General features: G+C 44.5%; 1 protein-coding gene across 1 annotated transcript; it reads left to right on the top strand.

Moving 5' to 3' along the window:
- Window positions 1–236: 236 nt before the first annotated feature.
- Window positions 237–24795, top strand: alg5 (ALG5 dolichyl-phosphate beta-glucosyltransferase). The gene is made up of 10 exons (XM_078403167.1): window positions 237–342; window positions 3938–4112; window positions 5336–5382; window positions 6776–6844; window positions 11413–11505; window positions 14838–14951; window positions 16212–16271; window positions 17202–17353; window positions 19288–19373; window positions 24155–24795. The coding sequence occupies exons 1-10, from the start codon at window positions 283–285 to the stop codon at window positions 24268–24270; spliced, it is 972 nt and encodes a 323-aa protein (XP_078259293.1). The 5' UTR covers window positions 237–282; the 3' UTR covers window positions 24271–24795.
- Window positions 24796–27438: the final 2643 nt, after the last annotated feature.

Genomic DNA, 27438 nt, shown 5'->3' with positions numbered 1-27438 from the left:
CATGGAACCCGTGGCAGCTCTCATTGGCTGAGGCGGTTGCCAGGATCCCGGTGACCGCTGCTATTGGCTAAGGCGGTTGCCAGGGGGCTGGAGTGCGGTGATGTTGGCTGTGGCGGTTGCCAGGGACCCGGTGACCGCTCCCATTGGCTGAGGCGGTTGCCAGGGGGCTGGAGTGCGGTGCTATTGGCTGTGGCGATTGCCAGGGGGGCGGCGGCCACTCCCATTGGTTGCGGGGGGGTGCCGGCGGCCACTCCCATTGGTTGCGGCGGCCTGGCGGCGGTGATGGAGCCGGCGGCAGCGCTGCAGATCCTGGTCGCTGTCGCCCTGGCAGCCCTGGGCCTGGTGAGTGCGGGCCGGGTCGGGCCTGGAGATTGACCGAGCAGCCAGCCGGGGCCGGGGGCGGGTGTCCGCCCGGAGGTTGAGTCCACCGGTGCCTGGTCACAGCACAGAAACAGGCCCTTCGGCCCAACTCACCCATTCTGACCCAAGATGCCCGATCTAGTCCCACCTGTCTGTGTTTGGCCCATCTCCCTCTAAACCCGAAGAAGGTTCTCGACCTGAAACGTCCCCCATTCCCTCTCTCCCAGAGATGCTGCCTTACCCGCTGAGTTACTCCAGCGTTCTGTGTCCACCCCTCTAAAACTTTCCTATCTGTCTAAATGTCATTTAAATGTTGCTGTACCTACATCAACCCCCTCCTCTAGCAGCTTGATCCATACACCCACCATCCTCGGTATAAGAAGTTGCCTCTCGGGTTCCTATTAAATCTTTCCCCTCTCCCCTTAAACCTATGCCCTCTTGTTCTTCATTCCCCTGCCCTGGGTGAAAGACTGTGCATTCACCCTAAAATATATCCTCCCATGATTTTATATTTCTTCTTCTTAAGCCCTTAGGCCATTGACAAATGTCCTCCACCTCACTCGTTTGTTGGTGGTTCTTTCAAGATCTCCCTAGTTGAGCCCACTCTCAGACATTTCTGCCTTGACACCTCTTCTCCAGCTGTTCCTGGGGCGACCTCTTTTCCTTTTTCCTTGGGGGTTCCATTTCAGGGCTTGCCGGGTGATGTTTGTGGCAGGTCTTCCGAGGACATGTCCAATCCAACTCCATTTTCTCTTCGCTCTCTCATTTTCCTTTCCGGAGTAGATAATGGACTGGCCAATTTGATCTCCCCTGACTGTGTCCATCTTGTTTCTGCCAGCATCTGCAGTTTTTTATACCAGCATCTGCAATTATTTTCCTACACGCTGAGTTACTCCAACATTTTGAGTCTACCTTCGATTAAAACCAGCATCTGCAGTTTTTTTCCTGCTCAGGTTTCCTCACATACTCCAAAGACGTGCAGGTTTGTAGGCTAATTGGCTTCATTAAGTTGTCCGTAGTGTGTAGGATAGTGCTAGTGGAAGGGAATCGCTGGTCAGCGCAGATTCAGTGGGCCGAAGGGCCTATATCTCACTCAGTATCTCTAAAGTCTAAACTTATGCCCCTGCTCTCCATGGAATAAAGTCCTCGACTGCCTGATCTTTCCCTACAGTTTATACCCTGCAGATTCTTGTACAAAGTTTAGTATTTGCCATTGGAGCCAATGCCGACCAATACCAGATTAAATGTTCGTCCTGCAAACAAAAAACTAAGTTTGAAGCCATCTTTTTTTTTTTACATGTTCTATACCTTACTGACTGACTGTTAACTGAGCAGATGACACTCTTATCAAATGCTGCATCAGTACTGCCACCAAGTTTTGCCCTATATCACTAAGCCGGGGAACAAATATCTTAACCACACCTATTGTCTCCTCCAATGACCACGACAGCTTGGCTGAAAAGTGCTAGTGGACTCCATTAATTCAATATCCAGGAATGTGATTGTTCAGGAAGCTGGTAAAGATTTGATGAAGCTAAATGGCCTCATATTTTGTATGGAAATCTCTGCCCCTTGGCTACTGAGAGGTAAAGGAATATCATAATTGAGAATAGAGAACAGTACAGCACAGGAACAGGCCCTTCAGCCCACAATTTCTGCCGGGCATGATGCCAAGACCAGCTCTTATCTGCTCACACATAATCCATGCCCCTCCATTCCTTGCATATCCATGTGCCTGTCCAAAAGTCTCTTAAACACCTCTATTGTATCTGCCTCTACCACCATCCCTGGCAGAGTGTTATAAGCACCCACTACCCTCTGTGTGTTAAAAAAAAAACTTGTCCTACGCATGTTTAAAGTTTGTCCTCACTTTAAAGTGATGCGCTCTAGTATTTGATATTTCCAGCTTGGGTAAAAGGTTCTGACTCTCTACCTTATCTATGCCTCTCATAATGTTATATACGTCTCTCACGCCTCCCCACAATGTCCGGCCTTCCAGAGAAAACAATCCAAGTCTGTCCAACCTCTTCCTGCAACTAATACCCCCTAATCCAGGCATAATTCTGTTATACTTCTCTGCACCCTCTCCAAAGCCTCCACATCCTTCCAGTCATGGGGCGACCAGAACTACACGCAATACTCCAAATGCGGCTCGACAAAGTCTATAAAGCTGCATCATAACCTCCTGATGTTTATCTTCAATACAATACAATACAATACAATACAATATATCTTTATTGTCATTGTACCCAGGGGTACAACGAGATTGGGAATGCGCCTCCCATACGATGCAATCATTTAGGTAATTTAGACAGCAGCAACCCAACGAAACGAAACAGTTGTAACAGTTTTGGACAGGGTAAAGTGCAAGTTGATCTATGCGTTGTGGCCATCCGGCTCAGCAGGACCGGTTCATAGCAGCTATGGCCCTGGGGATGAAGCTGTTCCTGAGTCTGGAGGTGCGGGCATAGAAGGCCTTGTATCGTCTGCCCGATGGAAGGAGTTCGAACAGACTGTTGCAGGGGTGTGAAGAGTCTTTGTGGATGCTGGTGGCTTTTCTGAGGCATCGTGTGTTGTAGATGCCCTCCAAGTCTGGTAGCTGTGTTCCGATGGCCCTCTGAGCTCTATGGACTACCCGCTGTAGAGCTTTCCTTTCTGCCTCCGTGCAGCTGAGGTACCACACAGGGATGCCATGCGTTAGGATGCTCTCGATGGTGCAGCGGTAGAAGGTCGTCAGCAGCTGTTGGGGTAGACCAGACTTTTTCAGTGTTCTTAAGTAGAACAGTCTTTGTTGTGCCTTCTTGACCAGCGCAGCAGTGTTATTGGACCATGTTAGGTCCTCCGAAATGTGAGTGCCCAGAAACTTGAAGCTGGACACTCTCTCCACACTGACCCCGTTGATAGAGATCGGGGCATATTCCCCGTTATGTGACCTACGGAAGTTGATGATCAGCTCCTTGGTCTTGGTGGTATTTAGGGACAGGTTGTTATCCAAGCACCAGTCCGCCAGGTTCTGCACCTCCGCTCTATAGTTTGTTTCATCCCCGTTGGTGATCAGCCCGATCACCGTTGTGTCATCTGCAAACTTGACAATGGTGTTGGTGTCGAATGCAGGAACACAGTCGTGTGTGAAGAGGGAGTAGAGCATGGGGCTCAGAACACAGCCCTGTGGTGTGCCGGTACTCAGGGTGATAGTGGAGGACAGGTGCGGGCCCATTCTCACTGCCTGCGGTCGTTCCAGCAGGAAGTCCAGGATCCAGTCACATAATGACGAGCTAAGGCCTAGCTGGTGGAGTTTGGTGACGAGCTTGGTGGGGATGACCGTGTTGAAGGCGGAGCTATAGTCTATGAATAGCATCCTCACGTACGTGCCCTGTCTCTCTAGGTGAGTCAGGACAGTGTGACGAGCCAGAGAGATGGCTCGACCAATGAGTACCAGCACACCATATGCCTTATTTACCACTCTATAAATGTATTGCCTCTTTCAGGGAGTTATGATCTTGGACCCCAAGATCCAAGTACATGTGTTAACAGTACCTGTTTTTCAATCTGACTGGTTTTCTTTTTGTTTCCACAGCTGGTGTTTATTGCACATGCGACAGCGATAGAAATGCCAAACCTTGTTCGTGGAGAGAAGGAGAAGTATTTCTTAAATGTAAATTCTGCAAGAAAGGAATTGTTCCCAAGTATCCATGATCCTTCTACTAAAGAACTATCTGTTATTGTCCCATCTTATAATGAAGAACAAAGATGTAAGTCTTAAAATCAGAAAACAGCTTTATAAGTGCTGTGATTCTTCACATACATTATGATAAATGTAAATAGAACATAGAACAGAACAGAGTTCTGTGCTGAACATGATGCCAAGTAAACTAACTCTTCTGCCTGCACATGATCCATATACCTCCAATCCTTCCATGTGCTTGTCTAAAAGCCTCTACTATAAGCCACTATCGTATCTGCCTCCACCACCACCCCTGGTAGCACGTTCCATGCTCTGTAAACAAATATTTTGCTCTGCACATCTCCTGTAACATTTTCCTCTCTCAACTTAAAGCTAGTATGTCATTTCCATCCTGGAGAAGAACGTTCTGACTGTCTACCCCATCAACGCCTCTCATAATTTTATACTCTTCTATCAGGTCACTCTCCCCTCAACCTCCAATACTCCAAAGGAAAAGATATGGATATAGTTTCTGACACACGTCCAGCTTTCAGAAGAAGGTAAACTTTTCACATTTAGAATTACATAACCTCCTGAAGATTATGTAAACAAATTGGTGCCAGCTGCAATTCCTGTTATGCTCTCACCTCTTCTGTCACCAGTAGGGTAGTGTGTATATGGAATGAGCTGCCAGAGGATGTGTAAGAAAATAACTGCAGATGCTGGTACAAATCAAACCTATTTATTCACAAAATGCTGGAGTAACTCAGCAGGTCAGGCAGCATCTCAGGAGAGAAGGAATGGGCTACGTTTGGCTCCACCCGAAACGTAGCCCATTCCTTCTCTCCTGAGATGCTGCCTGACCTGCTGAGTTACTCCAGCATTTTATGCATAAAGAGCCGCCAGAGGAGGTAGTTGAGGCATAGGTATTGTGAGAACGTGCAATGAATGTCATATGCCCTGCACTATTTAAACAGATTCAAAGTAATGACCTCTCTGATGCTGGGCAGTGATATTGTCAATTAATGTGGCATGTTTTCCTCTGATTGAAATTGAAATAAAATTTACAAACTCTCAAAGACCATAAGAAATTGCAGAGAATCGGAGATGTAGCCCAATCCATCACACAGACCAGACTCCCCACCATCGGCTCCATCTACACTTCACGCTGCCTCGGGAAAGCAGCCAACATAATCAAAACAATTACCTGATTACCTGGTCCACCCAGTTATTCCGGCACTTTGTGACTTTTCTTGTAAAAGATCACCTTGGTCATAAACTAAAATTCCCATGTTTTTTCTTTAATTCCAGTACCTCTGATGATGGATGAGGCACTAGAATATTTGGAACAAAGACTGGTATTGAGGTTTACTGTCTCATTAATCGTTTGTTGCATTCATAATTTTTGGTTTTATTTGGAATGCACTTAATATGTGAATGCAGAACCTTGTTTTTTTGTTATTCATTCTGCTTTAAAATGGTATAATGTGCCAAACTGTACCTGTCATTTAAAATATGGGCTCTCGTTATTATTTTTAATAGGTGAATTCATGGGAATGATTTCCAATGTGCTTCCTGCTGTGGTAATAGATCTCCAAATGTCTAATTTGGCCACCAGGGAATGTAACATTGAATTGAATTGAATTGAATAAGTTTATTGGCCAAGTATGTACACATACAAGGAATGTGCCTTGGTGCTCAGCTCACAAGTAACAACACGAACATACAGTAAACAATTAAGAATAAAGCTTAAAACATTAAAACATAGTTTAAACATGAAATATACCAGAGGAAAACATGTGAGTGAAATAAACAGTTATACATGAACAGCTATACATGTCTCTTCTTGTGAAGACTTGCCCTAAAACATTTTTTTTTTCAAAAGGAGATCTTACCGAAACACAACAAATTTTGCAGAATTATTACAAATAGGAAAGGCATGGATAGGATAGACAGTCAGAAACCTCTTCCTCGGGTGGAAATGTCAAATACTATAGAGTTTAGCTTAAAGATTGAAGGGTATTTTACTGCCATCTGCCCTGAAACAGAACAATGAAATTCTTACTTGCAGCAGCACAACAGATATGTAAACGTTGAGTTGTAAACAGGTTGTAAACACTTGAGTCATTTGCCCAGAGGGCATGGGTTTAGGTGAGGGGGGAAAGATCTACTAGGAACCTAAGGAATAACCTTTTTACACCAAGGGTGGTGGGTGTATGGAACGAGCTGCCGGAGGAGTTAGTTGAGGCAGGAACCATTGCAACGTTCAAGAAACATTTAGACAGGCGCATGGATAGGAAAGGTTTAGAAGGATATATGGGCCAAATGCAGGTAGGTGGGATTAGTGTGGATGGGGGATGTTGGCCGTTGTGGGTAAATAGGGCTGCAGGGCCTATTTCCATGCTTTATGACTTTGACACAGTACTCAATAGATAATATAATAAACACAGAAAGGGATGTCCACAAACATGTCTGTCTATGCAAAGAGCTCCAGCAGGATTTTCCACATTAATACTCATCTTTGTCTAATTACAATGGATTACAGCAAAGGAAGCCACACGATCAACAAGTGTCACTTTAGCCCCTCGACCATCTCCTCTTTTCCCATGTCTCCTCCTGCTTATTTTTACAATCTTCCTATTTCAGAGAAATTTTTGATTCATTTTATAATGCTATAGATAGATCGCATGAAATATTATGTTTACATTTTCAAATTATATTTTAACATTTAGATTTTTACCTTCCTTGTAGAAGAAAGACTCTTCATTTTCCTATGAGGTGATTGTGGTGGATGACGGCAGCAAAGACAGAACGACAGAGGTAGGAACTCCCGACAACATATTGTCTGGGTTTCGGTAGAAGATCAGAGTGTTTAACTGCCATTGAGGACCGATAACAGAACAATGAAATTCTTGTGCTGTAAGAACAAGGAACTGCAGATGCTGGTTTATACTGAAGTTAGAACCAAATTGCTGGAGTAACTCAGTAAGTCAGGCAGCATCTCTGGACAACATGTTTCTGAACTGGATTCTGATCCGAAACGATGCCTATCCATGTTCTCCAGGGATGCTGCCTGACCCACTGAGTCATTCCAGCATTTTGTGTCCATCTTTGAAATGGAATTCTTACATGTAGCAGTATAACAGGCCTGTAAACACAGCATTCGTCGCAAACATAATAAACCAAAAAAAAATCAATAAAAGCACCAGTATTATTGCAAAAAAACAAAGTCCTTAGAATAAGAGCCGGCTAAGGGAGGACACTGCTGGGGCCTGACAGTGTATCTTTGTTCATCACCAGTGAAGTGTCCAATGACAGGTGGTGGACTAATGTGATCGTTTATCGAAGTAGACCAGCCAGAATTAGCAAACGTAATTACAAGTCTGCGTGTCTAACGTCAATGATAGGAAACAGATCATTGACCTAGGTGGTAACCCCATCTATACTAGCCAAACCTGCCCAAGTTTAGCCCATATCCCTCTAAACCTTTCCTGTCCACGTCTCTTTTAAATGTTGTTGAGAGGATATTATTGGTTCCTGGGAAGAAGCTGTTGCTGAACCTGGACGTCACGGTTTTCAGGCTCCTGTACCTTCTTCGCGATGGTGGCAGCGAGATGAGAGCGTGGCCAGGGTGGTGTGGGTCTTTGATGATGCTGGCTGCCTTTCTGAGGCAGCGCCTCCTGTAGATCCCTTTCTTTTAATACTTTTAATTATTTTTGTGCTTCAGTTAACGTTATTTAGATTTAGATTTAGAGATACAGCGCGGAAACAGGCCCTTCGGCCCACCAGGTCCGCGCCGCCCAGCGATCCCCGCACACTAACACTATCCTACACACACTAGGAACAATTTTTAAATTTGCCCAGCCAATTAACCTACAAACATGTACGTCTTTGGAGTGTGGGAGGAAACCCAAGATCTCGGAGAAAACCCACGCAGGTCACGGGGAGAACGTACAAACTCCGTACAGACGGCACCCGTCGTCAGGATCTAACCTGAGTCTCTGGCGTTGCATTCGCTGTAAGGCATTATTATCTTCTAATTCGATTTAAATAATTTTTTTAAATAGTTAAAATGAAAGGTGGTTCTCTCCGAAGCTTTGCCTTCTGTCAGGGACTGGGTCTCCTGTTACAACACCAGGTCGCTGCCTCAACCTTGCCCCTACAGAACAGCAGCATAATAGGCCCTCTACCTCCGGCCTAGGTGAGTGCAAGTGGGCAGTCATTCATAATCAGGGGATACCAAATCAACACAAGTTGCCCAACTAAAGTAAAAATAACGACACAAGAAACAGCAGATGCTGGAATCTTGAGCAGCACTGGAAGACCTCAGCAAGTCAGGCAGCATCTGTGGAGGGAATGGAATGGAAGCATGAAATCGCAGCCTGTCCAATCCCTCCACAGTTTAGTACAGTGAAAAGCTTTGGTGTTACGTGTTATCCAGTCAATGAAAAAACTGATTACAATCAAACTGTTCACGGTGTACAGATACAGGATAAAGGGAAAAATGTTTAGTGCAAGATAAAGTCCAGTAAAGTCCAATTAAAGATAGTCCGAGCGTCTCCAATGAGGTAGGTGGTAGGTCAGGACCGCTTTCTCGTTGGTGATAGGATGGTTCGATTGCCTGATAGCAGATGCTGCCTAACCTGCTGAGTTCCTCCAACACTTTGTGCTTTGCTAAAGTGAAAATAAATTACACATTACTCACTGAATCAGCATTGATGTGGTGGAAATTGGTTCGGTTTCGAATTTACGGCACATCAATAAGACATGTTCGAATCAGTATCAGTCCACATTTGGGGTTTTCCAAAGTGAAGTATTTTTGAATGGGAGGAATTGAATACATTGGCAGTTTCGTCATTGAAATCTGAGGGGTTTGCACAGTGGCATTGCTGGTCGAGCCGCTGTCTCACAGCGCCAGAGACCCAGGACCGATCCTGACTTTAGGTTCTGTCTGTGTGGTGTTTGCACGTTCTCCCTGTGACTGCGTGGGTTTTCTCTGGGTGATCCAGTTTTCTTCCACATCCCAAAGGCATGCAGGTTTGGAGGTTAATTGGCCCTCTGTAAACTGTCCCAAGTGTGCAGGGAGTGGATTAGAAAGTGGGATACACAGAACAAGTGTACGGGTAATCGATGGTCAGCATCGATTCGGTGGGTCGACGGGCCTGTTTCCATGCTGTATCTTTCAACAATGTACAATGGCAATAGACAATAGGTGCATGAGGAGGCCATTCGGCCCTTCGAGCCAGCACCGCCTTTCAATGTGATCATGGCTGATCATTCTCAATCAGTACCCCGTTCCTGCCTTCTCCCCATACCCCCTGACTCCGCTATCCTCTATCTAGCTCTCTCTTGAATGCATTCAGAGAATTGGCCTCCACTGCCTTCTGAGGCAGAGAATTCCACAGATTCACAACTCTCTGTGAATATGGCAATGGGTATTAATGTAGCTTATCCTTTAGACATTCACATACATTCAAAACATTATTAACACTGATACTGCTTCAAAAACAATTATTTTAAAGATATGAAGCAAAATGAAACACAAAAGCACTAGAATAACAAAAGCAATTAATTTACATTAACTCAATCCATTCAAAAAAATGTAAGTTATTTATAAGCAAAGCCCAAAGTGCTGGAGGATCTCGTCTGGTCGTGCAGCATCCGTGGAGGGAATTTGACAGACGACATTTTGGGTGGGGACCCTTCATATGTCCAACTCTCTCCGCAGATGCTGCCTGCCTTCCTCCGGTACTTTGTGTTTTGATCAAGATTCCAGCATCTGCAATCTCTTGTGTCTCAAAATTATTTATAACTTGGCTCTCCCTCAGATTTCAACCGGCAGCTTTCCTTACCGACATCCTGCTCTTCGCTACAAACAGTGAAGGTTCATCAACCTGAAACAACAGCCCTGTCTCTCCATAAATGCTAAATCATCTGCCCAGTATTTGCGGCCTTTTCTGTTTTAATTTCAGATTTTCAGCGTAAAATCACAGTCTGAAAAAGCACAAATGTGCATGTCTCTCCTGTTATTAATAAACATTGGATATAAATCGTAGGTAGTTGGTTCCGTTTGAACATAGAACAGTACAGCACAGAAACAGGCCCTTCAATCTTCAATGTCTGTGCCGAATCTGATGCCAAGACCAACTGCTATCTGCCTGCATGTGATCCATATCCCTCCATGCCCTGCTTTATGCGTGAGCCTATCCAAAAGTCTTTTAAACACCACAATCGTTCCTGCCTCCACACCCACCACCCCAGGCAGCGTGTTCCAGGCACCCACCACCCTCTGTATAAAACAAACTTGCCCCGTACATCACCTTTAAACTTTGCCCCTCTTACCTCAAAAAGCTCTGCCTTGTAGTATTTGATATTTCCACACTGGGAAAAAGATTCTGACTGTCTACCCTATCAATGCCTCTCCTAATTTTATATAGTTCTATCAGGCCTCCCCTGACAAACTGAATTAATGTCATCCCTCTCACCATAAAGCTATGCCCTTTAGTATTTGATTATTCCATCCTGGGAAAAAGGTTCTGAAAGAAACCTTTTTTATTGAAGGAGCCTCTTGTTACATGATTAATCCTTGTGGATAGTTTCCTGAGTATAATTTGTGTTCTCATGCATAATCTAATGAGTCTTCTGCTTTGGAGTTTAGTTCCTAAACCTGAGAAAATGTGAAAAATCATAATTGCTCTTCTGGAATTCTGATGAAGGCACTACTGCTGCTCCCATTATCAGAGGAACCCTGAAAATTGTCCACCGTGGCACTTTTTGTTGACAAAATGGTGCCAGTATACACCCATAATAAACATACGTGTCACTTGGCCAGGAAATGAAATAATGATATTTATATGTACACCTTACCGTCATGAATAAAGCACTGGTCTTTTGTAAAGTCAGCACCAGTGACTTAATATTTCAAATTTAAGATGCTTGTCAATCAAATTAAAGCCATTGTAAAATGAAGAGCTATTACTTGATAGAGCCTATTTGATGAGGGGCAACTTTTTTACGCGGTGGGTGTGTGGGGCGAGCTGCCAGAGAAGGTCATTGAGGCAGGAACTATCACAACGTTTGGGGAACATATGGACAGGTACATGGATGGGATGGGTTTGACGGGATGTGGGCCAAGAACAGGTGGGTTGGTCAGCGTGGGCTGGTTGGGCCGAAGGGCCTGTTTCCACGCCGTACAACTCTGGCTTTACTTCTTCCCTTCTGAATTCTGCGACAAATGGCCTACTCCTGCACCTATTGTCTATTGTCTAAATGTTGCAAAAGAAAGCTTGTTAAAATTAAGTCTGGAAATATGTTGGCAAGATTACCTCATGACATCTTTTTCCTACATTACCAACAGTTTGCATTTGTTTTGTTTTAATGTGCTGCAGGTTGGACTGACATATTCTAAGAAGTACGGGTCTGATGCAGTACGTGTACTAACGCTAACAGAAAACCGTGGGAAAGGTGGAGCTATTAAAATGGTATAGTTTTAATTTTCTTTTATCCGATCCTTTACTGACATACATCTGCGGGTTTATGTAAAATTTCTGATTCCACATTATAATTCATTCACCTCAGAGCCCTTTTCCCCAGGGTGCAATTGTCAAAGACTAGAGGGTATAAAGAAATGTCAAAGACTGAAAGGGACGAAGTTTAAAGGAGGCTCGACCAAGTGGACCCGTTGGCCCCAAACCCCTCCTGCATTGCTCCCGCTCCCCTCTACCCCCCCTCCCCTCCCGCACCCCCTCCCCTCACCCTCCCTCCTCCCCTCTCCTCCACCCTCCTCTCTCGCTCTCTCCTCCTCCTCCCCTCCCCTCCGCACCCTCCCCTCTCCCTCCCCTTCCCCTCACCCCCCACTCCATCCCCTTCAACCCCCCCCCCCCTTATCCTCCCTTCTGCCTCCTTCCTCCCTCCCTCCCTAGAAGATAGATTTAAACTTTAAAATGTGAATAACTTTTTAAATATAACACCGATTTCAATGAAACTTCTTCCATTCGCACCAAAGGGATGACGGTGAGTCAGGTGGGTCTAAAATTGTTGCGCTATTGTGTTCTGTTTTGGCTGTAGTCCAGGAACAAACAAACAAACAAACGAGAGTTTTAGTACATAGATGGGCGGGGCAATTTTTTTTTAATACAGAGGGTAATGGGGGCGTGGAACACACTGCCAGGGGTGGTGGCGGAGGCAGATACGATAGTGTTTGAGACTTTTACATATGCACATGAATGTGCAGGGAGTGAGAGGGTATAGATTATGCACAAGCAGAGGTGATTAATGTAAGTTGGTATTATGTTCGGCACAGACCATCAAATCAACAATATTTTTTCCAGTGCAGATGGAGTTATCTTCGTGCCAGGGCTTTCTTTTGAAGTTATAACTGAAAGGTGTTGGTCATTCAGCTCATCATCTTTCCATCGCCCAAATCTAGAATCTCTGGAGGACATGAATAGAAAGACACAAAAAGCTGGAGTAACTCAGCAGGACAGGCAGCATCTATGGAGAGAAGGAATGGGTGATGTTTAGGGTTGGGACCCTTCGTGGCGTTTTGGGCCAGGTGAAGAAGGGTCCCTTCCCTCCTCAGATGCTGCCTGACCCGCTGAGTTCCTCCAGCACTTTGTGTTTTGCAGTTGTCTTTGCCTATTCATCCAAATTCTTAATTGTCTCAACACTCCAGGAAGATCAGCCCTTTGTTTTCTGATGTGATGTTGAATCACTTTTTATCATAATATTTGTGCAGCAAGTGTGCAGCCTTCGACACTGTGGCAGCACTCTCTGAATTCCACACTCTGCAGCTTGTAAAACCTTATATGTTGATCTTCCCCTTGTTTGCAAATCTGAAGGGTGTATAGTGCTTGAAACACAATGTCCTTGTTCCTTTTTTGAAGCTGGCGAACTATAAAATTCTCCTGTGTCTCCATGAGAATGGATAGTGTGACATAATATTTGGGATAAAGACCCATCATCTGTTTCCTTGGCTCTGTACTCCACAATTTGAGATTTGTAATAGAAAATATCACATGTGGTTAAAGTGCACATTGTCAGATTTTAATAAAGGCCATTTTTAAACATTATGGTTTCGCGATCTAGAAATTACAGCTGTGTTTATACATAGTCACCCCATTTCAGGGCACCATAATGTTTGGGGCACGTGGCTTCACAGGCATTTGTAATTGCTCAGGTGTGTTTAATTGCCTCCTTAATGTAGGTATAAAAGAGCTCTCAGCACCTCGTCTTTCCTTCAGTCTTTCCATCATCTTTGGAAACTTTTATTGCTGTTTATCAACATGAGGACCAAAGTCAAAGAAGCCATTATGAGACTGAGAAACAAGAATAAAACTGTTAGACATCAGCCAAACCTTTGGTTTACCAAAATCAACTGTTTGGAACATCATTAAGAAGAAAGAGAGCACTGGTGAGCTTACTAATCGCAAAGGGACTGGCAGGCCACAACGATTGACAGAAGAATTTTTTCTATAATAAAGAAAACTCCCCAAACACCTGTCAGACAGATCAGGAACACTCTTCAGGAGTCAGGTGTGGATTTGTCAATGACCACTGGCCGAGGAAGACTTCATGAACAGAAATACAGAGGCTACACTGCAAGATGCAAACCACTGGTTAGCCGCAAAAATAGGATGGCCAGGCTACAGTTTGCCAAGAACTACTTAAAAGAGCAACCACAGTTCTGGAAAAAGGTCTTGTAGACAGATGAGACGAAGATTAACTTATATCAGAGTGATGGCAAGAGCAAAGTATGGAGGAGAGAAGGAATTGCCCAAGATCCAAAGCATACCACCTCATCTGTGAAACACGGTGGTGGGGGTGTTATGGCCCGGGCATATATGGCTGTTGAAGGTACTGGCTCACTTTTCTTCATTGATGATACAACTGCTGATGGTAGTAGCATACTGAATTCTGAAGTGTATAGACACATCCTATCTGCTCAAGTTCAAACAAATGCCTCAAAACTCATTGGCCGGCAGTTCATTCTACAGCAAGACAATGATTACAAACATACTGCTAAAGCAACAAAGGAGTTTTTCAAAGCTAAAAAATGGTCAATTCTTGAGTGGTCAAGTCAATCACCTGATCTGAACCCAATTGAGCATGCCTTTTATATGCTGAAGAAAAAATTGAAGGGGACTAGCCCCCAAAACAAGCAGAAGCTAAAGATGGCTGCAATACAGGCCTGGCAGAGCATCACCAGAGAAGACACCCAGCAACTGGTGATGTCCATTAATCGCAGACTCGTATTCAATAAAATACTAAACATGACTACTTTCATTTACATGACATTGCTGTGTCCCAAACATTATGGTGCCCTGAAATGGGGGGACTATGTATAAACACAGCTGTAATTTCTACATGGTGAAACCAAAATGAATAAAAATGGCCTTTATTAAAATCTGACAATGTGCACTTTAACCACATGTGATTTTTTCTTTTACAAATCTCAAATTGTGGAGTACAGAGGCAAATAAAGAAATGATGGGTCTTTGTCCCAAACATTATGGAGGGCATTGTAGCAATGCGGGGCATTGTAGGCACAAGGAACTGCAGATGCTGGTGTACAACAAAAATGTGGCCTCAGTGGATCATTTCTGTACACTTTGCTAATCGGGGATTGTGCTTGGGTTTGGCAATACTTTACTGAAGAGTATACAAGAAAAGAATGTTACTGTGCGTTTTCACATGTGAGAGTAAAGCACCATTGATTGCTGTGTCCCTTTCTCATCTGCTCTGAAGCTTAATCATGTCATTAGCATGTATGCACATTATAGAATTTACCATGACACACATTATTTCTGACCAGGGTGTACTGAGCTCGCGAGGAAAATGCATTCTCATGGCTGATGCTGACGGAGCTACTAAATTTGCTGATATTGAGAAAGTCGAAGCTGCTCTGAAGGTTCTCCAGCCGGGCCCGGTGAGTATTGCCCTGTGTTTATGCATATGTCTGATCTGTGGAAAATGCAGCCAATTTGCTGCAAATGTAATCAAAACTCCAGAAAACGATTTGGTTCCATGTTGTTCTTTCAAGTGCCCTGGGATGGAATTAAGTGCAAAATGACTGCCTTAGATTGCAAAAGATGCTGGCCCATTGTCTTCAGAACTTTCCTTCATATCTGGTTTCCAAAATTCTGGTAGTGACTGAAAAGAAATCTGAAATAGTTGTGTAGTATGACCAAAACCAATATATCAAGAAAATATGAGACTGGATACATGCTGTATTCTGCGAACAACTCTCAATTGTTCAGAATGGAAGGTTAGGAGTGTTTAATTGTCGAATGTACCGAAAACAGAACAAGGAAATTCTTACTTACAGCAGCCTAACAGGCCTGTAGACACAGTAGTCAATAGATAACACGATAAACAAAAAACAAAATTCAATGAATTAAAATATTAGTGCAAAATAAAAGGCCAAAGTCCCTAGTGCAACCAAGATAGTTTTGTAGTTCATTGTTTAGTTTGTCTTTGTAGTGTTCAAGAGCTGGGAAGAAGCTGTTCCTGAGTCTGGACGTCACGGTTTTCAGGTTGCTGTACCTTCTTCACATTGAATGAATTATTTGGGGTCTGGAGTTGAAATGGATTTTTATTACCATAATTCATGCAGCTTGTGGAACAGAATTTCCAATGAATCAGATAATCTGTTGGTGTGTAGTTTGTAGTGCCATTTTAATAGATGTAAACGTGCCGGTGTGCAGCTTAGAAACAGGCCCATTGGCCCACCAAGTCCACGCCGACCATCGATCACCCATGAACTAGTTCTATCTTACACAATTTACAGAAACCATTAACCTACAAACCTGTACGTCTCTGGGATGTAGGTGGAAATGGGAGCACCCGGAGAAACCCACGCGGTCACGGTGAGAACGTACAAATTCCTCAACGACAGCATCTGTAGTCAGGATCGCACCCGGGTCTCTGGCACTGAGGCAGCAACTCTACCGCTGCACCACTGTGCTGCCTGAGAAGTTATTTAACGGCCAACAACCTAATTTAATGAATACAGTTTTAATTTAACTTTTTTTAAATCTTTGTAGTATTAGAAAATTGCAAATCTCATTTTTAACTTTTTAGAGTTGCCGGTACGTTGCAGTTCCCTGTTTCTGCAACACATTGCCTAATCAGTTCAATACTGTTGTGGGAAATCGGCTAACTGAATTAACTTTAATCTCTCTTTCAGGACGACATGGCCATTTCATGTGGATCAAGAGCTCATTTGGAGAAAGAAACAATCGCCACAGTAAGAGCAAATGTTGAGCTATAAACAGATGAAGTTGTAATGTGAATTTGAATGCCATTTGAAAACATTACTCCAATTTGAATTTTAGCAATACAACTTATGGAACAGGTTGCCAGAGGAGGTAGTTAAGGCAGGTACATGAGGGCCTGAGCTACAGGGAGAGGTTCAACAGGCAACGTCTTTATTACTTGGAGCGCAGGAGGCTGAGGGGTGATCATATAGAACTGTACAAAATCATGTTGTGAATGGATAGGGTGAATGCATAGTCTTTTACCCAGAGTAGGGGAATCGAGAACCAGAGGGACCAGAGGGCTTAAGGGACCACTTTTTAAAATGATATTTGCAAGTTTTTCAAAATTCTATTTTCCAAATCAACTTCCGAGTTATACCAAAAAACGTGCTGGAGTAACTCAGTGGGTTTAGAGTTTAGAGAGATACAGCGCGGAAACAGGCTCTTTCGGCCCACCGGGTCCGCGCCGACCAGCGACCCCACCGCACACTAACACTATCCCACGCCCACTAGGGACAATTTTTACATTTACCAAGCCAATTAACCTACAAACCTGTACGTCTTTGGAGTGTGGGGGGAAACCGAAGATCTCGGGGAAAACCCGCGCAGGTCTCGGGGAGAACTTACAAACTCCGTACAGACAACACCCGTAGTCGGGATTGAACCCGGGTCTCCGTAAGGCAGCAACTCTACCGCTGCGCCACCGTGCCGTCCAGCAGCATCTTTGGAAAACATGATAGCATACTTTTCGGGTCGTGGCCTTCAGTCGTTTCGGAATGGAGCGTCAGCTATCCATGCTCTCCAGCACGTTGTGTACTTTAAAAAAAAACCAATATCTGCAGTTCCTTGTGTTTACATTCTGAGTTATATCAATTTGGTTGTCGATGACTTTTGATGGATTTTTACCTTCTCTGTTTCAGCGTTCTTATTTTCGGACATTGCTCATGTATGGGTTCCACTTTCTGGTGTGGTTTCTATGTGTGAGGGGTCTCAAGGACACACAGTGCGGCTTCAAGCTTTTGACCAGAGAAGCAGCTCGAAGGACCTTCTCTACTTTGCATGTGGACCGCTGGTATGCTTTTGAATTACACCGTCATTTTTGTTGTAGAGATACTGCATGGAAACGGCCCTATGGCCCCACCAGCCGGCGATCACTGGACAACCCGAGCACCTTCAGCAACAAACTGGTTCCACCAAGATGCAGCACAGAATGCCACAGGACATCCTTTTTCCCTGCGGCTGTCAAACTGTACAACTCCCCCCCCCTTCTGTCATGGGGTAGACTGACTCCCCTTCTCACCCCTCCCCAATCTTTGCACATCCCCAATCCTGGACTTTCCACTCGTCAGTTTAATTTCATGTTTCACGTATCTTGTTGTGTTTTATGACTGATGGCAGACCAATTTCCCTCCTGGGATAAATAAAGTTCTATCGCATCATATATAGTTCTATCCTACAGACTAGGGACAATTTACAGAGGCTAATTAACCGACAAAGCCACATGTCTTTGTGATGTTGAAGAAAACTGGGGTGCCCGGTGGAAACCCGTGTGGTGACGGGGAGAATGTGCAAACTCTATACAGATAGCACCCGAGGTCAGGATGGAACCTGGGCCTCTGGCGCTGTAAGGCAGCAACTCTACCTGTTGCGCCACTGTGTTGCCTCTCAGTTAAAATAGCTTTTTGAATATACAGATTTTTGATATCACTTAATTTGAATCTCTGGAAAGGTCAATATCCATTTCTTAAAGAAGATTGCAGTACTGTACTATCGATTTAGACAATAGACAATAGGTGCAGGAGGAGGCCATTCGGCCCTTCGAGCCAGCACCGCCATTCAATGTGATCATGGCTGATCATTCTCAATCAGTACCCGTTCCTGCCTTCTCCCCATACCCCCTGACTCTGCTATCCTTAAGAGCTCTATCTAGCTCTCTCTTGAATGCATTCAGAGAATTGGCCACTGCCTTCTGAGGCAGAGAATTCCACAGATTCACAACTCTCTGACTGAGAAACTTTTTCCTCAACTCAGTTCTAAATGGCCTACCCCTTATTCTTAAACTGTGGCCCCTTGTTCTGGACTCCCCCAACATTGGGAACATGTTTCCTGCCTCTAATGTGTCCAACCTCTTAATAATCTTATATGTTTCGATTTAAAGGAGACGAGACCAAGTGGACCCATTGGGCCCATTCCTCCTAGGGTTTCCATTGTGACCTGGGGAAATCGTGTTTTTTCTTTAAAATATATTGCTTTAAAAATAAAAATAAAGAATCTCAATGAAATAAAGATCCTATGTAAAATAAAGAGGCCGAGATGGATCCGAGGTATTTTCCAAAAATGGGCGGCCGGGCGGGGAGTGTCTCCCGGGGCTGTGGGCAGGCGAGGGGGGACAGGGAAGGGTATCGGGCATCGAGCGGGAGGCCGGAGATGTGCGGGCAACTTTTTTACACAGGGTGGTGAGTGAGGCGCCCATTTTTGGAAAAGGCCTTGAATTGCTGCCAAGGGTGGCCGGTGAGGCAGACACAATAGTGGTGTTTAAGAGACTTTTGAATTGGCACATGGATTTGCAGGGAAAGTGAGATGTGGATTATGTGCAGGCCTACAAGAGTTGGTCTTGGCATCGTGTTCAGCATGGAGGGCTGTACTGTTCTGTATTCTGTGAATGAACAGTATGTAGGAAAAAAGAAATGGCCAGGATTTGTCCTGCCCCCACCTCACTTCCAGATTTCTCCCCACTACTACAATCAGGCTGAAGAAGGGCTCTGACCCGAAACGTTCTCCAGAGATGCTGCCTGACCTGCTGAGTTACTCTTTTAACTAACATCCATCTCCGGACCAGTTTGTGCAAACCTAAGAACCTACCCGCCACCTCGAGAGGGCTTGAGGAACAGCAAGTGAAAATAAAATAAAACTGTTAAGATGTCTTGTCCTTTGTGCATATTGCAAACTTGCTACTTGCTCACTTTTGTCCATAATCTTACAAATTGTTTTTAATATCCATTTCAGGGCTTTTGACGTGGAACTCCTCTACATAGCTCAGTGTTTAAAGATTCCAATTACAGAAGTCGCAGTGGAATGGACGGAGATCGAGGGTGAGTAATGTAGACATTAGTGTGCAGTAGAAACAGCAAATATTGGAAAAACTCAGTGGCTTCAGTTTCATTATTGTCACATGTACTGAGGTACAGTGGAAAGCTTTGTTTTGTATGCTATCTAATCAAATCAGATAATGCCATGCATAAATACAATCAAGCCAAACTCAAGTACAATAGGTAGAGCAATGGGGAAGATACAGAGTGCAGAATATAGTTCACAGCATTCATTAGTTCTAGGAGCAGAATTAGGCCATTCAACCCATCAAGTCTACTCCACTGATCTATGTTTCCCTCTCAACCCCATTCTCCTGCCTTTGCTCCACAACCCCTTACACCCTTACTAATCAAGAAAATGTCAACCTCCACCTTAAAAAATATCCATTGACGGCCTCCACAGCCACCTGTGGCAATGAATTCCACAGATTAACCACCCTCTGGCAAAAACAAAATCCTTCTCATCTCCTTTTTAAGGGTATGTCCTTTTATTCTGAGGCTATGGCCTCTGGTCCTAGACTCTCCCACTAGTGGAAACATCCTCTCCACATTCACGCTATCCAGGCCTTTCAGTAGTCGGTAAGTTACAATGAGGTCCTCCCTCATCCTTCTAAACTCCAGCGAGTACAGGCCCAGTGTCTTCAAACGCTCATCATATGTTAACTCAATCGTGATAGACACAAAATGCTGGAGTAACTCAGCGGGCCAGGCAGCATCTCTGGAGAGAAGGAATGGGTGACGTTTTGGGTCGAGACCCTTCTTCACCGTCACCCATTCCTTCTCTCCAGAGATGCTGCCTGTCCCCGCTGAGTTACTCCAGCTTTTTGTGTCTATCTTCGGTTTTAACCAGCATCTGCAGTTCCTTCTTACACATCAACTCAATCATTCCTGGGATCATTCTCGTAATCCTCTTATGGACCCTCTCCAATGCCAGCACATCCTTCCTCAGATTTCGGGCCCAAAACTGCTCACATTACTCCATATGCAGTCTGACCAGTGCCTTATAAGTCAAGTCAAGTCAAGTCAAATTTATTTGTCACATACACGATGTGCAGTGAAATGAAAGTGGCAATGCCTGCGGATTGTGCACAAAAAAGAATTACAGTTACAGCATATAAATAAAGTTAATAAGTTACTATAGTGTAGACAAAAATTTAGTCTCTGGGGTTATAAAAGTTGACAGTCCTGATGGCCTGTGGGAAGAAACTCCGTCTCATCCTCTCCGTTTTTACAGCGTGACAGCGGAGGCGTTTGCCTGGCCGTAGCATCTGGAACAGTCCGTTACTGGGGTGGCAGGGGTCCCTCATGATCTTGCTTGCTCTGGATCTGCACCTCCTGATGTATAGGTCCTGCAGGGGGACGAGTGTAGTTCCCATGGTGCGTTCTGCCGAACGCACTACTCTCTGCAGGGCCATCCTGTCCTGGGCAGAGCTTTTCCCAAACCAGACTGTAATGTTGCCGGACAGGATGGTCTCTACAGCCCCAGAGTAGAAGCAATGAAGGATCCTCAGAGACACTCTGAATTTCCTCAGTTGTCTAAGGTGGTAGTGCGGCAATGTGCGTTGCCCACGTCAGATCCTCTGTGATGCGGACTCCCAAGTATTTAAAACTGCTCACCCTACCCACAGTAGACCCATTTATCTCCAGTGGCGTGTACGTCCTTGGATGTTTAGCCCTTCTGAAGTCCACAATCAGCTCCTTCGTTTTAATGACATTCAAGAGGAGGCTATTGTCCTGATACCAGAGTGCCAGATCAGCCACCTCCTCCCGGTAGACCTTCTCATCGTTGTTGGAGATCCGGCCCACCACCACAATGTCATCAGCAAACTTGATGATGGAGTTTGAGCTGAACCTGGCCCCACAGTCATGTGTGTACAGGGAGTACAGTAGGGGGCTAAGGACGCAGCCCTGGGGGGATCCTATGTTCAGGGTGAGGGAGCTAGATGTGTGTTCCCCCATCCTGACCACTTGGGGCCTGGCAGTGAGAAAGTCCAGGACCCAGGCACACAGAGGGGTGCTAAGCCCCAGTTCCAGCAGCTTCTCAACCAGTCTGCTATAAAGCCTCAGCATTACATTCCCTGTTTTTGAACTGTAGCCCTCTAGAAATAAATGCCAGCATTGCATTCGCCTTCCTTTCGATCGATTCAACTTGCAAATTAACTTTTGGGAATTCTGCACCAGTACCCCCAAATCCCTTTGCACCTCCAATTTCTGAACCATCCCCCCATTTAGAAAATAGTCTACACCTTTATTCCTACGACCAAAATGACTCCACACTTTGCAACACTGCATTCCATCTGCCACTTCTCAGTCCACTCTCCCAAACTGTCCAAGTTATTTTGCAGAGTCCCTGCTTTCTCTACACAACCTGCCCCTCCATCTATCTTCGTATCATCTGCAAATGTGGCCACAAAGCCTTCAATTCCGTCATCCGAAGCATTTATATACACCATGAAGAGTAGCGGCCCCAGCACCGACCCCTGCGGAACACTGCTACTCACTGACAGCCAATCAGGAAAAAAAACCTTTACTGCCACTCTCTGCCTTCTGCCATCCAGCCAACCTGCGATCCATGCTAGTTTCTGGCCTCTGATACCATGGGCTTTCATCTTCTTTAGCAACCTCACGAGTGACACCTTATCAAAGGCCTTCTGAAAATCTATCCTGCTATTTACTTCCTTAAAGAATTCCAACAGGTTCGTCAGGCAAGGTCTCCCCTTCACAAAACCATGTTAACTAAGACCTATGTTACTGTGTGCTTCAAAGTACTCAGAAACCTCATCTTTTATAATGGATTCTATAATGGATTTTATAATTTTATATGTTTCTATAAGATCCCCTCTCATCCTTCTAAACTCCAGTGAATACAAGCCTAATCTTTTCAATTTTTTCCTCATATGTCAGTCCCGCCATCCCAGGGATCAAATTCGTGAACCTACGTTGCACTGCCTCAATTACAAGGATGTCCTTCCTCAAATTAGGAGACCAAAACTGTACACAATACTCCAGATGTGGTCTTACCAGGGCCCTATACAACTGCAGAAGAAAGAAGTAACCGTGGATATTCAGCTCCCAGCTCAGATCCTCTCTCAACCATGTCTCCATAATACCCACAACGTCGTACCTACCAATTTCTAACTGCGCTAAAAGCTGGTCCACTTTGTTCTGTATGCTGCGTGCATTCAAATATAACACCTTTAGTTCAGTATTTACCACCCCTCTTCTCACATCAGTCCCAACTTTACCTGGCCTTAGTTATTCATCCCTACTTAAACTTCCTGTCCTAATACTTCTGGAGACTTCTGTGACCTCTCCTGCACTCTCCTTCCCGTTAACTTCATCCATACATTTCCAAATTGTTAACCCCCGCCCCCCCGCCCCCCCACTATTAAGTGTAAATCTTTATCTCTGGCCTGGTTATGCGGCTGCCAGGACCCTGGTCCCAGCCGGGTCCAAGTGAAGTCTGTCCCGTTTTTAACTGATTGAGAATGATCAACCATGATCACATTGAATGGCGGTGCTGGCTCGAAAGGCCGAATGGCCTCCTCCTGCACCTATTGTCTATTGAACAGCTCCCTCCTTCCCCAATACTGGTGCCAATGTCCCACAAATTCAAATCCATTTCCTCCACACCATCCTTTGAGCCACACATTTAACTCTTCAATCTTCTCGAACCAATGCCAATTTGCATGTGGCTCAGGTAGCAATCCAGAGATTACTACCTTTTTGGTTCTGGTTTTCAATTTGGTGCCTAGCTGTTCAAATTCCCTGAGCAGAACCTCTTTCCTTGTTCGACCTATGTCATTAGTACCCACATGGACTACGATGACTGGATCTTTCCCCTCCCACTCCAAGTTGCTTTGCAGGTCAGACGAGATATCCCGAATCTAGGCACCAGGCAGGCAGCATATCCTTTGGGACTCTTAAGTGTAGGAAAGAACTGCAGATGCTGGATTAAATCGAAGGTAGGCTCAAAATACTGGAGTAACTCAGCGGGACAGGCAGCATCTCTGGAGAAAAGGAATGGGTGATGTTTTGGGTCGAGACCCTTCTTCAGACAAAGGGTCTCAACCCAAAACGTCCCCCATTCCTTCTCTCCAGAGATGCTGCCTGTCCCGCTGAGTTACTCCAACATTTTGTGTCTATCTTTGGGACTCTGATCCTTGTGACAGAGAATAGTGTCTATTCCCTTAACGATACTATCCTCAATGACAACAATGTTGTCTTGGAGTAACAGTTTGTGTTGACCTGAGAAGTCAATTTACTCTGGATAGCAGAGAAGGTGAAGGAGGATGGTGAGAGGAACAAAGGCATAGAGTGAAATAATGTAGCTATTAAGAGACAGTTAAATGGAGACACAAGGAACTGCAGATACTGCGGGTCAGGCAGCATCTGTGGAGAGAATGGATAGACAACACTCCTTCAGACCCGGTAACCTTTCAGGTCAGGACTTTCTTCAGTCTGAAGAAAGGTCCGGACAATAATATCGTCAGTCCAGAGATGCTGAGTTACTGTAGCATTTTGTGTTCTGCTCAGGATTCCAACATCGACAGTTCCTTGTATCTCTATTTAACTGTTCCTTAATAACTAAGTATTTTACTCTAAGCCTTTGTTCCTCTTACCATCCTTCTTCACCCTTTCGAGGTTTCGGATTGGGACCCAAGTCTGAAGATGGGTCACAACCCGAAACATTAACTATCAATGTTCTGCTGCCTGACCCACTGAGTTACTCCAGTCAGCACTTTTTTCCCCATTAATTCCACTTTATTTATCTTGCGTTACAGGATCCAAGCTCGTTCCCTTCTGGAGTTGGTTACAGATGGGTAAAGATCTCCTCTTCATTCGATTACGTTACCTCACTGGTGCCTGGAATCTGGAAAAGCCCAAAAAGGTCAATTAAGTTATTGGACTCTAACTGAGAAGGTGAAACAGGAAATGAGAAAGCTCAAACAAGAATATAATCAGGGGACAGGGCGACTCAAGAGATTTACTGCAGAAGGTGGCAGAGTTTGCTCCGCTTTCATGGCCTTCTATAGATTGCATGCTGGAAAATGAAGTGGAAACTTCCTGGACGGATTGGTTGAATCAAGAGATAAAATGACTCAAAAGACCAAAAAAGGGGAAGGGCTTTTATTTAACGAATAATGGTGCATCATTCTCATCTGTATCATGTTTATAATGTGTCTTAGACGCCTCTTTCTGTAAATGGGATCCAATTAATGAAATGTATATTTAGTGCTGAGTGATTGACAGCACTGTCTTAAACATTTTTGTACAATTCGGTTGCCAAATTAAAAGAAATTGCCATGCCTCGTTGCAAAGGGAGCATGACTCAATGATGAAATGATGCTTGTGTTTCTTAATTTTGTTTAATCCTTAGTTTATGTTTGGATTCCTTGGGTTTATTATTAATTATGAAGTGGGTATCAGATTTCCAAGCATTTATTGAATATAACCATATAACCATATAACAATTACAGCACGGAAACAGGCCAGTTTGGCCCTTCTAGTCCATGCCGAACACTTTCTCCGACCTAGTGCCATCTACCTGCTCTCAGACCATAACCCTCCAATCCATTCCCATCCATATACCTATCTAATTTACTCTTAAATAATAAAATCGAGCCTGCCTCCACCACTTCCACTGGAAGCTCATTCCATACAGCCACCACCCTCTGAGTAAAAAAGTTACCCCTCATGTTACCCCTAAACTTTTGTCCCTTAATTCTGAAGTTATGTCCCCTTGTTTGAATCTTCCCCACTCTCAAAGGGAAAAGCTTACCCACGTCAACTCTGTCCGTCCCTCTTAAAATTTTAAAAACCTCTATCAAGTCCCCCCTTAACCTTCTGCGCTCCAAAGAATAAAGACCCAACCTGTTCAATCTCTCTCTGTAGCTTAAGTGCTGAAACCCAGGCAACATTCTAGTAAATCTCCTCTGTACTCTCTCTATTTTGTTGACATCCTTCCTATAATTTGGCGACCAGAACTGCACACCATACTCCAGATTCGGCCTCACCAATGCCTTGTACAATTTTAACATTACGTCCCAACTTCTATATTCGATGCTCTGATTTATAAAGGCAAGCATACCAAACGCCTTCTTCACCACCCTATCCACATGAGATTCCACCTTCAGGGAACAATGCACAGTTATTCCCAGATCCCTCTGTTCCACTGCATTCCTCAATTCCCTACCATTTACCCTGTACGTCCTATTTTGATTTGTCCTACCAAAATGCAGCACCTCACACTTATCAGCATTAAACTCCATCTGCCATCTTTCAGCCCACCCTTCCAAAAGGCCCAAGTCTCTCTGTAGACTTTGAAAATCTACTTCATTATTAACTACACCACCTATCTTAAATCATCTGCATACTTACTAATCCAATTTGCCACACCATCATCCAGATCATTGATGTAAATGACAAACAACAGCGGACCCAACACAGATCCTTGGGGTAGGTACTCCACTAGACACTGGCCTCCAACCTGACATACAGTTGTCAACCATTACCCTCTGGTATCTCCCATTCAGCCATTGTTGAATCCATCTTGCAACTTCACTATTAATACCCAATGATTTAACCTTCTTAATCAACCTTCCATGTGGAACTTTGATTGGCTAAAAGAAAAGCCAACCCGGCTAAATTTACTATCGAGGTATTTGGTAGGAAAAAAATCAGGTCACAAATCAGACTTTCTGCAGAAGGCAGTGGAATTCTCTGCCACAGAAGGCAGTGGAAGCCAATTCACTGGATGTATTCAAGAGAGTTAGATATATCTCTTAGGGCTAAGGGAATCAAGGGTTATGGGGAGACAGCAGGAACGGGATACTGATTTTGGATGATCAGCTATGATCATATTGAATGGCAGTGCTGGCTCAAAGGGCCGAAAGGCCTACTCCTGCACCTATTTTCTATGTTTATCAGAGTGGCTGGCAAAATACCAGGCTTTGGAGCTTTTTAAAAAAAGGGAAAATGCTAGAAACACTCAGCAGGACAGGCAGCATCTGTGGAGAGAGATAGTCATAGAGCCCCTCTAGGAATATAGAGCCCCTCTAGAGGAAACAGGCCCCTCTTGCAAACAACACCAGCCCACACTGATCAACATGTCCTATCTACACTAGTCCCACCTGCCTGCATTTGGCCCTTATCCCTTTAAACCTATCCTAGAATTTAACCCTACATCTAGAGTTAACACAAAAGAAAGGACAATGTGCTGGAGTAACTCAGCGGGTCAGGCAGCATCTCTTGAGACCGTGAGATAGGAAACATTTCGCCAAACGTTGAGCTGCCAGGATATGCCTGAGAATATTAGCAACTCCTCTTGGGGCAAGGGTGAACTGCAGGGAGAAGCCTGAGGTCAAGCTGCCTCCTCCTCTAAGACCAGGACTGAGATTGCTCGCAGCGCTGCACATGTGCCCTGATGATGAGTGCCCTCATGTGGTACTTGACTATGTTGTCACTGCAAACAACAGATAACATGTGAGGTAACCATACAGCGAGTGTTGGTGTGGTCACAGACAGAACCATTGTCATCCCAGATGCCAAAGTACTTATAAAATCTCTTTGGATTTCCCTTAATATTATCTGCCAGAGCTTTCTCCTGTTCTCTTTTTTCCTTCCTGATTTCATTATTAAGTATTATAAGAAAATAACTGCAGATGCTAGTACAAATCGAAGGTATTTATTCACAAAATGCTGGAGTAACTCAGCAGGTCAGGCAGCATCTCAGGAGAGAAGGAATGGGTGACGTTTCGGGTCGAGACCCTTCTTCATTATTAAGTATGATTCCCAGTTCCTGAAATTCCTCCATGGATACATTTAATCCCAGCTGCCTTTGCCTGTCCCATGCCACCTTTTTCCTGACCAGCATCTCAATTTCTTTCATCACCCAAGCTTCCTTATGCCCACCTGCCTTGCCCTTCACATTAACAGGAACATGCATGCCCTGAACTTATCATTATACCTTTAAAAGCATCCACTTTCAGGATGTCCCTTTTCCTGCAAACAACCTACTCCAATCAACTTGAGCAAGGCCCTGTCGAATACCAAAGTTGGCCTTGCC

Source organism: Rhinoraja longicauda, chromosome 7 (assembly GCF_053455715.1).
Source record: "Rhinoraja longicauda isolate Sanriku21f chromosome 7, sRhiLon1.1, whole genome shotgun sequence".
Classification (NCBI taxonomy): domain Eukaryota; kingdom Metazoa; phylum Chordata; class Chondrichthyes; order Rajiformes; family Arhynchobatidae; genus Rhinoraja; species Rhinoraja longicauda.
This window is presented reverse-complemented; position numbering and strand designations above follow the sequence as displayed.

Bases quoted from the DNA above. Each gene is read 5' to 3' on its own strand.
- alg5 (XM_078403167.1), top strand. From the start codon at position 283: ATGGAGCCGGCGGCAGCGCTGCAGATCCTGGTCGCTGTCGCCCTGGCA. The intron at 16,272-17,201 runs GTAAGAGCAAAT...TCTCTGTTTCAG, and splicing joins AGAAAGAAACAATCGCCACA to CGTTCTTATTTTCGGACATT. The intron at 17,354-19,287 runs GTATGCTTTTGA...TATCCATTTCAG, and splicing joins ACTTTGCATGTGGACCGCTG to GGCTTTTGACGTGGAACTCC.